Below are 13,437 nucleotides of genomic sequence, written 5' to 3'. Positions count from 1 at the left end.
GCAGGGACCACGAACGGCTCCGAAGACTTCGCAACTGCGGAAGGAAGACATCGATGGTACGCAGCGAGAATACATGGGCCTCCTACTATTTCGACATAACTTAAGGTAAGCTGCACGCTGGCGTGGGAGTGATGTGCTTGTCCGAGTCGAGGGAGGCCACCGTGCCCTGTCATAGGTGCTGAGCGCTGAGCGCTGAGTATGTGCATGACGAACATGACGCGACAAAATTTTTATCAGACCAGGCTACAACCTCTCGGTTTGACTTGCAGGACTTACTGTACCTAATCTGCGGTGCTCTCTCCTTGTTACACGTACGATTGGAGGAGACGCAGAGGACATGGATAGGGCCCTTAAGTTAGCAGATCCGCGTTTCTTAGGCTCAAGCTTCGCCCTATCACCGCCCGAAGAGCCTGACGTACCAAGATAGTCACCGTCCTCAAGAGAGATGCAAACGGTACATAACTCTCCGATGTTCGGATATTACATCCTCCGAGCGCCAATATCAGCACGCTGCTGACGCGTGCATCACGGCCTACCTGTGCAGGTGATGCCGGTCTTGTCGCAGCGGAGCACGCCACCAGGCGTGCAACTTCCATCTCTGTTTGCGAACATCTGCAGGACGAGCATCTTTCACTGAAAGCCGGCGACAGCTCGCATTATTGCAGAGCAAAAATCGAAGGAAACGCACTATCTTAACAGACCCTCCGGGCTGTCTACGCAAAGACATCCGGTTCCACGAGTGACCGACAGCCCTGAGGTGGTATGTATACATATTTTACGCGTACACTGTCGCCCCAAAATATGCATGATCCCCCTCCTTGCAGAACCAAAGTACACTGTTCACGCCCACGGTCGTGCCTAGGTACATGCCACTCTGCGCGGAAGCATAGTCCGGTGGCGTACTGCAGAAGACTCCACCAGTGTTCCCGTGAGAAGATTGGAAGATGGGTATTGGGTGCGTGAACTTTATCGTGGAGGACCCTAGTCGGCGTGGTTAGCCCTGCGACGTTCTTGTCGTCCGCGCCGCTAGTCACGCCGTGCAAGCTTCATAGACCTTGAGGCGTCGAGTGACTTGCCCGTCTGTCTATATAACCTCCATGAGCGAGCAGCAGAAGATCTCTTCAACCCGCCAAGGTGGTACCAGTGCGCGCTGTGCCGCCTGCTACGCTTCACTTCACTGCTTCACTTTCGGTGAGTGTCCGCACAGTTATCTAGAACAGTATGCTGATATACGAGATACCCAGCTCATCCGGTCTGACCTTACCTGCTTCGCTCCAACATCCATTCGCCGCCGAAGTTGAGGTACATCATGTGTGCGCCCGTACATGCCAAACGTGCTGCACACCGTATCGTTCGCAAGAGACACACCGATTCTGACGTGTTCATCCACTCCTCCGAGAGTGGTCTTACATACTGGTTCACGACGCTCTTCCGCACGTATGCGGTTGTACAACGTTGCGGCGCGTCCAATTCCGTGCCACCGGTGCTCGCCAAGCACTATGCGCGACGGCATTTGACATGAGTCACCCAAGAACGTGAGTACGTCTGTGCGAGAATTCTTGAGCGAGGGATTGACACGCTGTGTTAGGAGAAGATATAGCTCTGGCTGGACTGGGGATGCGAAAATATCCGAGGCTGCCTTGAGATGGCCAGCTAGACTGGCTGCACATTTGTTTTGTAAGATTCACTATAATCAACGCTGCGTGTTGTACCTTCCAGTTCACTGAGCAATCACATCCATTTAATCAAACTGTGCGCATTTTGCAAGCTGTGAGGTGACCAGATGCAGTCGACATGCCGCCCTTGATCAGTTTTCTGTCTTCGTTGTTGACCAATGGCGGTGGACCCAACCGAATGCGATATCACCGGCACAGCTCCATTGGTCAATCATGCAAGTATAAGAGGGACTTCGTAGCAGGAAGAACAGGGTCTATATATCTCATGCATCAAGCATATCGAGTAAGACCGACGTGACGACCATATAACGATTATAATAAACTAATGAGAATTTTAATTATTCGGCGCTCGCTACTCTCTTGGCTCAGTCGGCTAGGGCGGAGCGTAATCCTAAGGTCGCGATTTCGATTATCATAGGAAGCATTCTTTCTTCTCTTTTAGACTCGCAGAGGGTATACCTGAAGGCCACAGGTAGCAAGCGATGTACTCATACCGTAGCATGTTTCTGGATATGTGCTTATAAATCTAATCGCTGTCTAATCAGCGTCGAGGGATAGAGGGCTACAACACAAGTTACAAGTTACAGTGCTACACGGCTGCATCCTAAGCTATCAATACACAGTGATAACCTCTTGTTAAGTTCAGGCGATACGCGATCCTCAATGCAGACGCTAAGGCTCATCTGCAGAGTCATTTAAAGTACCGGCAACATGCCCGCTGTCAACTTCCGTGGCGGGGTCGGTAAATGCTCGCGCCTGGACGGCGTATAACTTGCTGTACTCGCCGCCCTTCGCCATGAGTTCCTGGTGAGTACCACTCTCGACGAATTCACCTGACTTCAAGCACCTGCAGTCGGCCCCATAAGAACAGCGATGAGGTGGGGCAGAGAAGAAGGCCACTCACAATATGACGTCAGCGTATTTCGTCAGGTGCCCGAAGCGATGCGTGACGAAGACCATCGTCTTGCCCTGACGCATGGCACGGAGCTGCTCAAAGAGCTCGAACTCGCCAAGTGGGTCCATTGCTGAGCTTGGCTCGTCGACGACCACGAGCCGCGTGCGTGGGTTCATGAGACGCATGAACGTCCGGGCCCTACGGGTATTTACGTCAGTACAGAAAGATGGGACGAGGATATGTAAAAGCACATACGCCGCGAGACGCTGCTGCTCGCCCCCCGAGATATCCTTCCACGCCTCAAGCTTGTCGTACATCTCCTTGAGCGGCCCTTCGGCCAGCGAGTAGTTTGAACTGAAGGAAGTCGTGACTGGGTGTATGACCTCGTCGAAGCCCTTCTCACGCTTTCTGATGAACTCGAGCGCGCCGCCAAGTCTGGCAGCTTCATGTACACGCTCAACTAGATGCGTCCGGCTCGCAGCGCCACCCTCAGCACAGTCGAGACAGAACTCGGGGTCGCCGATAGCGATGTTCTCCAGGATGGTAAACGCAGGGAAGAGGGAGTGAGACTGTGTAAGCAGCGTCGTCGCCTTCTGGAGGTCCTCGGTAGTCCAAAATCGCGCGCCTGTGCTGATATCGGTAGCGTGCGGATCGACTCCGTCGAAGAGAATGGTGCCAGCCGTTGGACGGTGCAGATTACAAAGGAGATTCACTAGCGAAGACTTGCCAGAACCATTAGCGCCAACGATAACGACGAGGGACGATGGCGGTAGTGTGAAAGTGACGTCGCGAAGAGCTGCGCTGGACGACGAAGCATCGTCTGCGGATGACGGGTACCGAAAGGTGACATTTCTGGTCGGGAATTAGAGAGGCTCGACAGCTGATGACGTGGGAGGGCATACCTTAGCTCAATGCCTACACCTTTACTCTGGCTCGTATCAGAACCAGTAGCCTTTTGCGCTCCCTCGTCCCCTTCTACGCTCTCCGCTCCGGCCTTGTCCTGCACCTCTAAATCACGGTAAACAGAACGAATTTGTTTCAAGTTCTCCCGAAAGCTCGTTCGCTCCATGAGCACCCGTTCGAGTGTGTTCCGCGTAATGCCCAGCGTCTCATGCAGCATTGCTAAAGACGAAAGCGATAAGCCACTTTGGCGATAGACAACCGCGGAGATGGCATAATAGATCTGCGAGTGCAGTCTTCGCGTAAGTAAATATCGCCTATTCACAGTTTTGAATGAGCGTACCAAGGGCAGGTCGTCAAGCACGCCAAGGACAATAGCACCAAACGGGTTGCTTTGCTGCCGAACCGCTTCAAACGGATAGTCATCTGAGAACGGTCCAAGCAGGGCTCTTGCCTTCTCATGCTCTAGGAGATGTCGTCAGAACCAGTCGGTGCACACGCTAAGAAGGGCACGCACCTCGCCGAATGTACTCGCTCATCGTCCCACTAATAACCTCGCGCTTGTACGACGAGCTTATAGCGAGGCCGTGAAACGATTCAGCGCGCAGGTAATGCTTGTTGTTCACATGGGCAATGTACGCTGCACGAGCCAGAGTCTGAGTAATAAGGCATGAACAACGTTGACGAAGGAGACGCACTTGTATCATCGAGCTCGTGCCTGAGCATCCGACTGACGAGAGGCCAAGTCACGCAGAGAGCGATTACGATGAGGCTATTCGCCATGCTGGCAGCACCTCCGCTCGCCAACTCGCCACTCGAGCCTGCATCGGTAGTGGCATTCCCAGTCGAGTTCTTCATAAGCGTGTCGGTACCTGTGAATACGGAAAGAAGAGAAACAGAATCACCACTGGCAGTGGGTTTGAGAACCAGGTTTGCAAGGAGCATGAGCGAAGAGACGGTGCTGAAGATGACGTCGAGCGAACTCATTAGGTTGAGCAGAGCATACCAGCCATTCATGGGAGACGCGTCGATGCTCGACGACGCTTCGCGGTAATGAGACATGTCCTGGGACAGGTGTGCTAGACGCAGAGGCTCAGTAAAAAAAACGTAGAGGACGTATAGTAGGAAACCGACCGTTCATGAGACGCTCCTGGAAGTAGAGTTTCGCACGGCCCTTGAGAATAGGTTGAGTACGAGACCTGCATCACGCTCGGTTAGTCGGTGTAAAACAGCATGGTTAGCGGAGGAGCCTACGAAAACCAACGCCAAACGGCGATCGCTGCCACTGCGGCGATGCGATACAGGACCGCGCGAAGAATTGCGGGGCCATCGGGGTTAGAGGACGCAATCCCTGTTTCAATCTATAGTTCATACATCCTGTAAGCCATGAGCTTGGAGTCGTGAAAGGCAGAGGCGCACTAGTGTCATGACCCGGTTATTTAGCCATAGTAGCATCGCGCCCTCGAAACCCGTGAGCGAGTAATTGAGGGCCAAAATCCAGAACAGCCCTGGACCAAGGAGGTAGACGTCTGTGACCAGACGGGGAATGTGCGTCCTCTCAAGCTGGAACTTCATTTGGTGCGCGAGAGTGGATATTTCCGTGATGGGATCGTCGTAAAATCGAGACCAAGACCACGAGACCGGCTCAGTGGTATCTTCAAGAGATGTTTTCGACGTGGGCTTGTCTAGGAGGGCATCCGGATCGCGCTCGGTTATGACTCGCCATATTCCGATCTGTGTGGCCTTGAGCGTCGGAGGCAGGCCTTCCTCGATATCGTCTACATGCGTCTCCTTCTCCTTCTCGTACGAGTTGTAATCCTCTGGATTAGGTCGTGTGTTCTTCATGAGATCGTGGTAAGAGTCAGTGTCGTTGGAGTCTTGAGAAACTCACCCCGCTTATATATGCAAGTATACATCGCGGCGCGCTAACACGTCGCTCAGCGCTGCGCCTGCCCGGGACCGGGATGAGCTGCCCGGCCAGGACGTAAACCTTTGAGTGGCGATGCAAAGATATATTGCTTTGCGGCGCGCGTCACAGGCGCTATGCAATGGCTGCGTTCGCTGCCTGATCACAGCTTATATGCGCCATTATTGTGCACGAAGGACAGTTTCGTGCCCAGAACGGAGACGATATCGCTTCAGGGCTAACGTATCGTCCGTCGGTAGCTATGGAGCAGAAGCAATGCACTGACTCACACAAAGGGAATGCTGTTCAAAAGCAAAGGGCGGTGTCGCATAATCCCCTATCGCTCGGTGCTACGGCGTAGCCAAGTGTCCGATAGTAGCCATGACGTGAGTTGCGGTTGACGGCAATCTACGCCAGTAATCCCGTACAGCCTGCCCGCGCCGCGGGAGAAGCGTTCTGAGCTGTACATAGAATAACGCTGGAGTGACTCGGACGCTTTGCGACAGCGCTGAGAGACAAGTCGAGCTGAACGCGCGACATATTGCGGCAAGAAATCGATCAGGAGCCGTACAACCCGAGAGTTGAGGGGATGAGGTGGCGGTCTATGATTCAAAGCACATACTGTGGTCGGCTGTTGCGCGTAGCCTCGGGGCAGAGCTTTATAGCTTTATAGCGGTGTCATCGGTCGGCACAGAACTTACTGAGCCCTCGGACACTTCTGGTCACGAAGCGCCTTCACTCAAAAGCTAGAACATGCGACACGTCGAAAAATTTAAGTTGTACGAACGTGTGACTTGGTTAGGCTTGAACAAACTATACTCTGCGGCACTGGTAGCCACTATCACTCGATACTGCATGTCTATGAGTAGACTCTGAGTCAATCCACGTCATCGTAAGCTCATGCCGGCTGCATACAGAAGCATGTACAGAGGCCGATTTTTCAGTTCATGTAGGGCTCAACCTGCAAAGCCCTGAAGGGCATCCCTGAAGCAAGACCCTTGCGGATCTAGGATGCTCGACGTCATGGTCCAGGCATGCACCAATGTAAATCCGAATCTACCGGACTTATATTGACAGTACATTATGCGCGTAGATCAACAATGCTCAACTCTCGTGTACAGTCGTAGATCTGTCCTTTCCGGCCTAACGTAGCCTGGTCTCCTGATCAAAGGGAGTTGCAGCATCTCAGTCATCAGAGCGAGAGCGTACTTTTAAGCTGGCCAGAGTCTAGACCCGTGGACCACACCTCGACCACCCGCGGAGCCGATGCAAGGTGGAGCCAAACAGCACCCGACCATGGTCTGCGCCACAAGGCTTCCCCTCTCGATCGAGCGACGTAAGGGTGGCAAAGCCTCCAGCCAGGGCGTCGCCAGAGGGATCGTGTTCGAGATTTCTGGGTTTCGGCGTGCTGGAAGAGAGCACATATAGAGGGCTTCGAGAGCATCCTGCATCCGACCTCCTTTCATTCCACTGCCCTTCATCGTCGCTGCGCGTCACCAGCCGTGTCACTATTCCGGCCCCTCGCGAAGCCTTCTCATAAGACATGCAACGTTAGCCTAGATCGACGTACCATCAGTCCGGGCCTTGTAGCAGTCACAGGGATATACTCACCAGTTGAACGTTCTGTCTTTCTAGCCCACTCCCTGTCCTGGGCGACACCGTGTAGTGATTCTTAAAGGGCGCCAATACTACAATCAGCACGATTTACGCGCCTTACAGCTCGACGACGGCCAATGTTCGTAGGACGCGAGCCTGATCTCGGCACGCCTTCAAGTTCCCAGCCGTCTTCATGCTGATGGCAGAATGGTGGATCGTACTGCTCAAGAAAACCGTGAAAACTCAACATTTATTGGAGACGATTATTCCAACATCGTATACTGCTCAAAGAACGGAGAAGACACAGCGACCCTCCGCAACGAAACACAAAAAGTGCAGATGGCACAGGTTGTCGAAGACTCTACAGAAAGCCGTTAGCCAAAGCAGCGAAAGGAAGTCGTACCACCGCAACGTACCAGCGTTCGCCAGGTCGCACAGAAGAGTTCTAGCCCTGTTCGCATTCCAAGCCGTTTCGACCGAGTAAATCCAAAGGCTTGCCCAGACTGCAAGATGAGGGTGGTTATCAGTGCACACCAGCTGTTGAAACGGCCAAGGAATCACGCAAGGCCTACGTGGGAGGAGGGGCAGAAACTCCGACAGGTACTACAAATTGATGCCAGTCTAGACAGGGCGTGGATCGCTGCTTATCCGGAGGTTGTCCCGCCTCCTATCGCATATCACAGCGACCAGGTGGACAAGGACGCAGCTTAGACCATATGTGAGCCGTATGTCGCGCCAGACACGAGTAGGAGAGGTAGAGAACGAGCCCGAAGCGCAGGATGTGAAGTGGCAAGGGCGGCGGACGCAAGTAGGAGCTAGGCGCTGGATAACCTGGTATCGGATGTTATGGGGCTCTCACGATTAATTTCCCGTGATGAATGCCGTGTTTGGTAAATCCCGGGGGCTATTTTTTCCCATAAGCTGCAGGCGCCCGTCCGAATTACCGCGACACAGCTGTCTGCGGGGAGTCTCGACCTCTCTCGACCGTCAGAGGCCAATCGTGGTGGCGTCTGGGGGAGGCCAGGGCGGGTTCCAGACCAAGTTGTTTGAGTCTGTCGGTGGGAGGATCCCTATAAGGAGAGAACAGGAACCGCAACAGTCGCAGCGTCCCGGGATCATCCTTCGTAGCGTAATGGAGCCGGTGTAGTAAATGCAAATCCGCACACGTCTTCCGGTGACCAACGTCGGTGGCGAGTGTCTACATGTCCTACAGACCACACAGAGCTCACGCCGAGCAAGCTTGGGGGTGTTCAAGGCGACGGCAAGGGGCAGAATGCAGGCCCAAGCGCGACGGGTCGGAAGCGCATCCGGATTGAGTTCAGCGACGAGGGCGAATTTGTATTACTCGCCATCAAAACCAAGGCCACGATAAAATCTCTTCCTCTCGACTGCCTCTCAGCCACTCCACCCCCCCAAGACCCAAGACCCACGATTCCAGACCGTCGCACAGTCGACAGCTCTGGGCGCATCACTCTCAACCAATGGACCAATCCAGCTACAGGTCTCTTCGACAACAACCACAAAACCAGTACGACCCCCTCCCGCCTCCCTCGTCCCTCGGCTCTTCTTCCAGCTTCCGCACCAACACCCTCCCACCCCTCAATGTCTCCCAGGTCTCCATCGCCCAGCCGTCGCTGCCATCGGCCTCGTCCCCCTCACCCCGCGGCTACCCGCCGCCGACATACAGCCATCCGAGCCTCAGCACTGCAGCACAGCTCCCTCCGCCGCTCAGCAGCCCCATGAGCCTCGGCGGGGGCCTCGGCTGGAACCACCGCACCAGCAGCTCCCGCGACGACTACACCGGCCTCACACCCCCGCTCCGCCGCGTCGAGAGCCGCGGCAGTCTCAAGGACGAGGCTTACGAGCGTTTGGACCGCGACCGCGATCATTCGCGAGATCGCGAACGCGAGCGTGAGCGCGACATCCAGGTCCAGCAGGACAGGGAACGCCGAGATCACCGCGAGCGGGAACGGCAGGACAGCACGGAAGCGAGCGGGAGCGGGCAGAGAGACAACGTAAAGCACGAGGGCGAGGACGGTATGCCCAGCACGAGCGACTTTGTGAAGAAGCTCTACAAGTACGTTCCGCCGCCTTTCCTCGCCGGCGATCTCTGACGATTTTCGCGCAGGATGCTCGAGGACCCTGCCTTCCAGCCCGTCGTCTCGTGGGGCCCGCATGGCGACTGCTTTGTTGTCAAAGATATGAACGAGTTTACGAAATCGATCCTACCACGCATGTTCAAGCACAGCAACTTCGCGTCCTTTGTTCGGCAGCTCAACAAGTATGACTTTCACAAGGTGTGTATATCTTTCTTCCCGCCTCCTGCGTTTTGCTGTGCTTGCTTTCATTTCCCTTTCCACGCTCTATTTCCGTCCCCGTTTCCATCCTGTTCCTTTTGCCCCGCCGTTCCCCTATTCCTGCGCCGACGATAGTGCTGCCACGGTGCTCGGCGTCTTGGATCCCCTGACTGCCCTTGAAGTTCCAAGGGGTTCGCCGAACGAGCTTCCGTTTGCCACGTTCATTCTCGTTCCGGCCCGGACGCTAGAAGTGCCACTCCGCTTCCTGCCATTGCCTGTATGCGGAGCGTAGCAAGCGGGACGGCGCCCTTGCGGCACACTCAAGAGGCCGCTCCTTACTCCGGGCAGTGATAGGCTCTCTCGAGGGCATCGGGCGAGCAGAAGGTTTGACCGGCAGCTGTTAGCTTAAGTTTCGGTCCGAGTGTCGTAATTGCCGCTGTTGCCCGTCGCTGTACTTGGAACTCAGCTAATCGCACTTTCCCGCAGGTCAAGAACACGGACGATAACGCTTTCGGCGAGCACGTAAGTCCCTGTACGCACTTGCGAACTGCGCAGCTGCTGACACCTTACACGTGCAGAGCTGGACATTCCGGCATCCTGACTTCCACGCGGACCGTCGGGATGCACTTGAGAACATCAAGCGCAAAGTCCCTGCAGCCCGCAAGTCCGTTGGTGGCTCAGGCGGAACACGCGCGTCGCCGTCACCAGGCGCATCTGCCGACCTCAACGCGATGTCGTCGTCGCTGTTGAACACCCAGAACCAGGTGCAAATGCTCCAGCAGCAGATCGGAAACACCTCCAGCTCCCTGAGCACGACGACGAACCAGCTCCAAAATACGACCAGCACGCTGAATGCGCTCCAGTCGACCGTCTCGACCCTCAGCAGCACGGTGTCATCGCTCACGACCCAGATCTCGCAGATCTCGCGCATGCACGAGGAGCGGCTTTCGCGCATGCAGGACGAGTTCGTCCGCGCGCAGGAGGAGATGGCGAATCACATCAGGAACCTTGAGAACAACTACCAGAACGTGCTCAACGAGATGGTCCTCTTCCAACGCAACATGGCGCAGCAGGACGGCCTCATGCAGAACCTCATCCAGTACTTTTTGCAGGTCGAGAACGGTGGGTTCGCCCCTTCTACTTCTGCCCCCAATAACAGTGGTGGCATCGGGGCGGCAGATGGGAAGCTGGCAATTATTATGGCGCGTGGAGCGAACGGGCTCCCGACGCCCGATTCTGGGACTGGGCTCACGCTGCCGTCGCCTCCGCTGCTCTGAGTGTATTATGATGGACATTACGATTCTCTTTTTCTTAATTTCGAAGAAGCGCAAAAAAACGCGCGAGCCCAAAGACGAGTCTTTGGGAGCATATTTTATTCTGTAATAATAGCCTCCCCTCCGTCTTTCGCTCCAGTCTTTTGGCCCCTGTTTGCCTGCCCCGCGCCTCTTATCTCAGAATGAAGGAACGAATGCTAATTGATGGTCTTTTCTTCCTTTTCTTGGATCCACTTGCTCGAAATCGCGAACGTGAACGACCTGGAACTGGCCTCGACCGACGCCACGACGCTTATGACGCCAACGCGGTCTCGATGCTACCCGGAATATTCTTGACCCTCGCCTCCTGGGTGCGTTCACACCTCCCGCACTGTAAACAACGCTCTGGACCGTTCCACGTGGATACGCGCCGACATTTACAAATTCTGGACTTGTCTGGACCCGCCGATTGACCCCTCACCGACGCGGGTTCTGCTCGGACTCCTATCCGGGGACTTGGCGGGCATCCTGCGAACGCGACGTTCTGTTTCCGACACACAGGCAAGCTCAAGGCGGAGGACGCTACGAACGCTCTCACCGCACCTCCAGGCACCGCCGTCGGGTCTCCGGCCGCTCCATCGCCATCGCGCGCGAACAGAGCCCGACCTGGCAGCAGCGACTCGCAAGCAAGCCAGGGCTCTACGGGCGCGCCAGGCCTTCCGGACGGGAACCCCTTCCTACCCGTCACCGAGGCGCAGCGCATGATGGGTGGTGCGTACCCCGACATGGACATCGCTCGTGCGAGTCTCGCCCAGATGAACGAAATTTCGCAACGTGCCAGGGCCGCGGGCCTCACCTTCAACCAGGCCGCGCAGTCGTCGGACGCGGCCTCGAGCTCACGATCCGGCGAAGGCCCGAGCATGAGCAAGATCTACGCCGCGGCGACGAGCCTCATGCCCGAGCTCGAGCGGCCGCTCTCAAGACAGAACGCGCTAGCACGCATCGAGGAGCTGTCGCGCGCACGCCCAACGTCGGCCCAGGGTGGGCTCATCGCAGGCCCCGGGCAGGGCAGCAGCCTCGAGGCCCTCGCCGCCCCGGCTGGCCCAACGTCGGGCAGCCCCGGCATATACACGGACGCACAGGACCCTTACGGCGCGATGCTCGCGCAGGGCGACCAGCGGTACGGCGTCCCACTCAACTCTGCGACGCTCAACCACGAGGGTCTGCAGGTCTTCACCGTCGGACACCTCATGCCGAAGAGCAGCCTCGAGGACGACAACGGCAACTGGACCTTCGACCCCGCGCTCGTCATGGGCGGCGCGCCACCACCACCGCCACCGCCGGCCGTTGCCAGCAGCAGCGTAGTCGCAGCGCTCGACAGCGCAGTCGTCATGCCCACGCCTCAGGGTATGGGCGGCGACCCGGAGCAGGAGGGCGAGATGGAACGGCAACAGCCCATCGTCGTCGTGCCCGACCCCGAGCCAACACCACAACCAGGCCCGAGCACGGTCGGGACGAGCCAGAAGCTGCGCGTACGCCGGAGCACGTATGTCCCTGGCTGGGCGGTGCCGCCCCGCGTGTTGCTCGTCGACGACGACGCCATCAGCCGGAAGCTTAGCAGCAAGTTCTTGCAGGTCTTTGGCTGTACCATCGACGTCGCTGTCGACGGCGACGTCGCCGTGAACAAGATGAACTTGGAGAAGTACGACTTGGTGCTCATGGTACGTGAATCTCACGTTCAACGGCGAGCATGTGTTCACGTTTGTGCAGGATATCGTCATGCCCCGACTCGACGGTGTCTCTGCGACATCGCTCATTCGTCAGTTCGACCACATGACACCAATTATCTCCATGACGAGCAACTCAAAACCGGACGACATCACCAAGTACTACTCGTCGGGCATGAACGACGTTCTACCAAAACCATTCACCAAGGACGGTCTCCTTGAGATGCTCGAGGTAAGTCCATGTCTCCTTCGGTCACCTTGCAGTTGCTGATACCTCGTCCCAGCGCCACTTGATGCATCTCAAAGTCATACAGACGATGCAGAAGATCCCCCGCTCGATCGGCATCCCACCATTGTCGGACAGCTCGTTCGACCAGGCGCTGACAGTGCAGGCAAATGCGCTTGCTTCGTCCTCCGCCGGTCCATCCGCTTCCGCTGCAGGCCCGTCGAACGCGAACGGCTTCAACCTGTCGCTTGGCGATGACGATGGCAAGATCAACCCGCTTGCGGGTATGGGCCTCACGGACGAGCAGTACACGACGATCCTGCACAACATGGTTAACGGCGAGAGTTTCATGGGCATCGGGCCACTGCCAGGCATGGGCATGGGCATGACCATGATGAGCATGGCGATGGACAATGGGAAGCGTGGTCTGGAGGACCCTGAGGACGGGCGCGATGGCAAGAAGGTTCGGTTCGAGATAATTGAGTAGAAGAAGTCAGGGACGCGGCGCGATACCACGGATCGAATACCCCGCCGGTCGGCCCACGGAACGCGCGCACCTCCTGGTCGATTAGGGTGCGCACACACACAAGGAGCGGCGCTGCCTCGTCAAGGCGTACGTAAAGCGCATGTAACACATGCATCGTGCACAGAAACCCAGATCCAACAGTATTAATTCATGTATCCATTCTCGCTCCTCTTTCACCCCTCATTGGTATAGGCATAACTCAAGCACCACATGTGTATCATAGTACTTGGCATTGACTGCTTCCACATGCACTTTCTGATATTCATTTGTTCATCGCTAGCTTTGTCCGTGCGATAGCTGTTCTTGTACATACATTCGAGGAAATGGCAACACAAGGCCAAGGCCTGGTTCTCGCGGATCCGTAATGTTTGTAGCATCAGCAAGTGTGCCCACGGCGTTCTTGTGCGAAAACCGAAGATACTGATACCGCAGTCA

At 56.2% G+C, this 13,437-nt stretch overlaps 2 protein-coding genes across 2 annotated transcripts; one reads left to right on the top strand and one right to left on the bottom strand.

Annotated features, from left to right (window-relative positions):
* Positions 1–2,194: 2,194 nt before the first annotated feature.
* On the bottom strand, positions 2,195–5,611 carry PHACADRAFT_255159 (uncharacterized protein). Its single transcript, XM_007395224.1, has 11 exons — positions 5,363–5,611; positions 4,891–5,310; positions 4,726–4,832; positions 4,606–4,670; positions 4,170–4,550; positions 3,989–4,111; positions 3,815–3,936; positions 3,474–3,754; positions 2,827–3,423; positions 2,581–2,769; positions 2,195–2,523 (listed from the first exon to the last, which is right to left on the bottom strand). The coding sequence occupies exons 2-11, from the start codon at positions 5,044–5,046 to the stop codon at positions 2,349–2,351; spliced, it is 2,196 nt and encodes a 731-aa protein (XP_007395286.1). The 5' UTR covers positions 5,047–5,310; positions 5,363–5,611; the 3' UTR covers positions 2,195–2,348.
* A 2,382-nt stretch (positions 5,612–7,993) lies between these two features.
* Positions 7,994–13,382, top strand: PHACADRAFT_119777 (uncharacterized protein). The gene is made up of 8 exons (XM_007395223.1): positions 7,994–8,501; positions 8,955–9,050; positions 9,102–9,270; positions 9,757–9,792; positions 9,849–10,392; positions 11,085–12,244; positions 12,294–12,482; positions 12,535–13,382. The coding sequence occupies exons 1-8, from the start codon at positions 8,455–8,457 to the stop codon at positions 12,961–12,963; spliced, it is 2,670 nt and encodes an 889-aa protein (XP_007395285.1). The 5' UTR covers positions 7,994–8,454; the 3' UTR covers positions 12,964–13,382.
* The last annotated feature ends 55 nt before the right edge of the window (positions 13,383–13,437 follow it).

Source organism: Phanerochaete carnosa (assembly GCF_000300595.1).
Source record: "Phanerochaete carnosa HHB-10118-sp unplaced genomic scaffold PHACAscaffold_5, whole genome shotgun sequence".
Taxonomy (NCBI): domain Eukaryota; kingdom Fungi; phylum Basidiomycota; class Agaricomycetes; order Polyporales; family Phanerochaetaceae; genus Phanerochaete; species Phanerochaete carnosa.
This window is presented reverse-complemented; position numbering and strand designations above follow the sequence as displayed.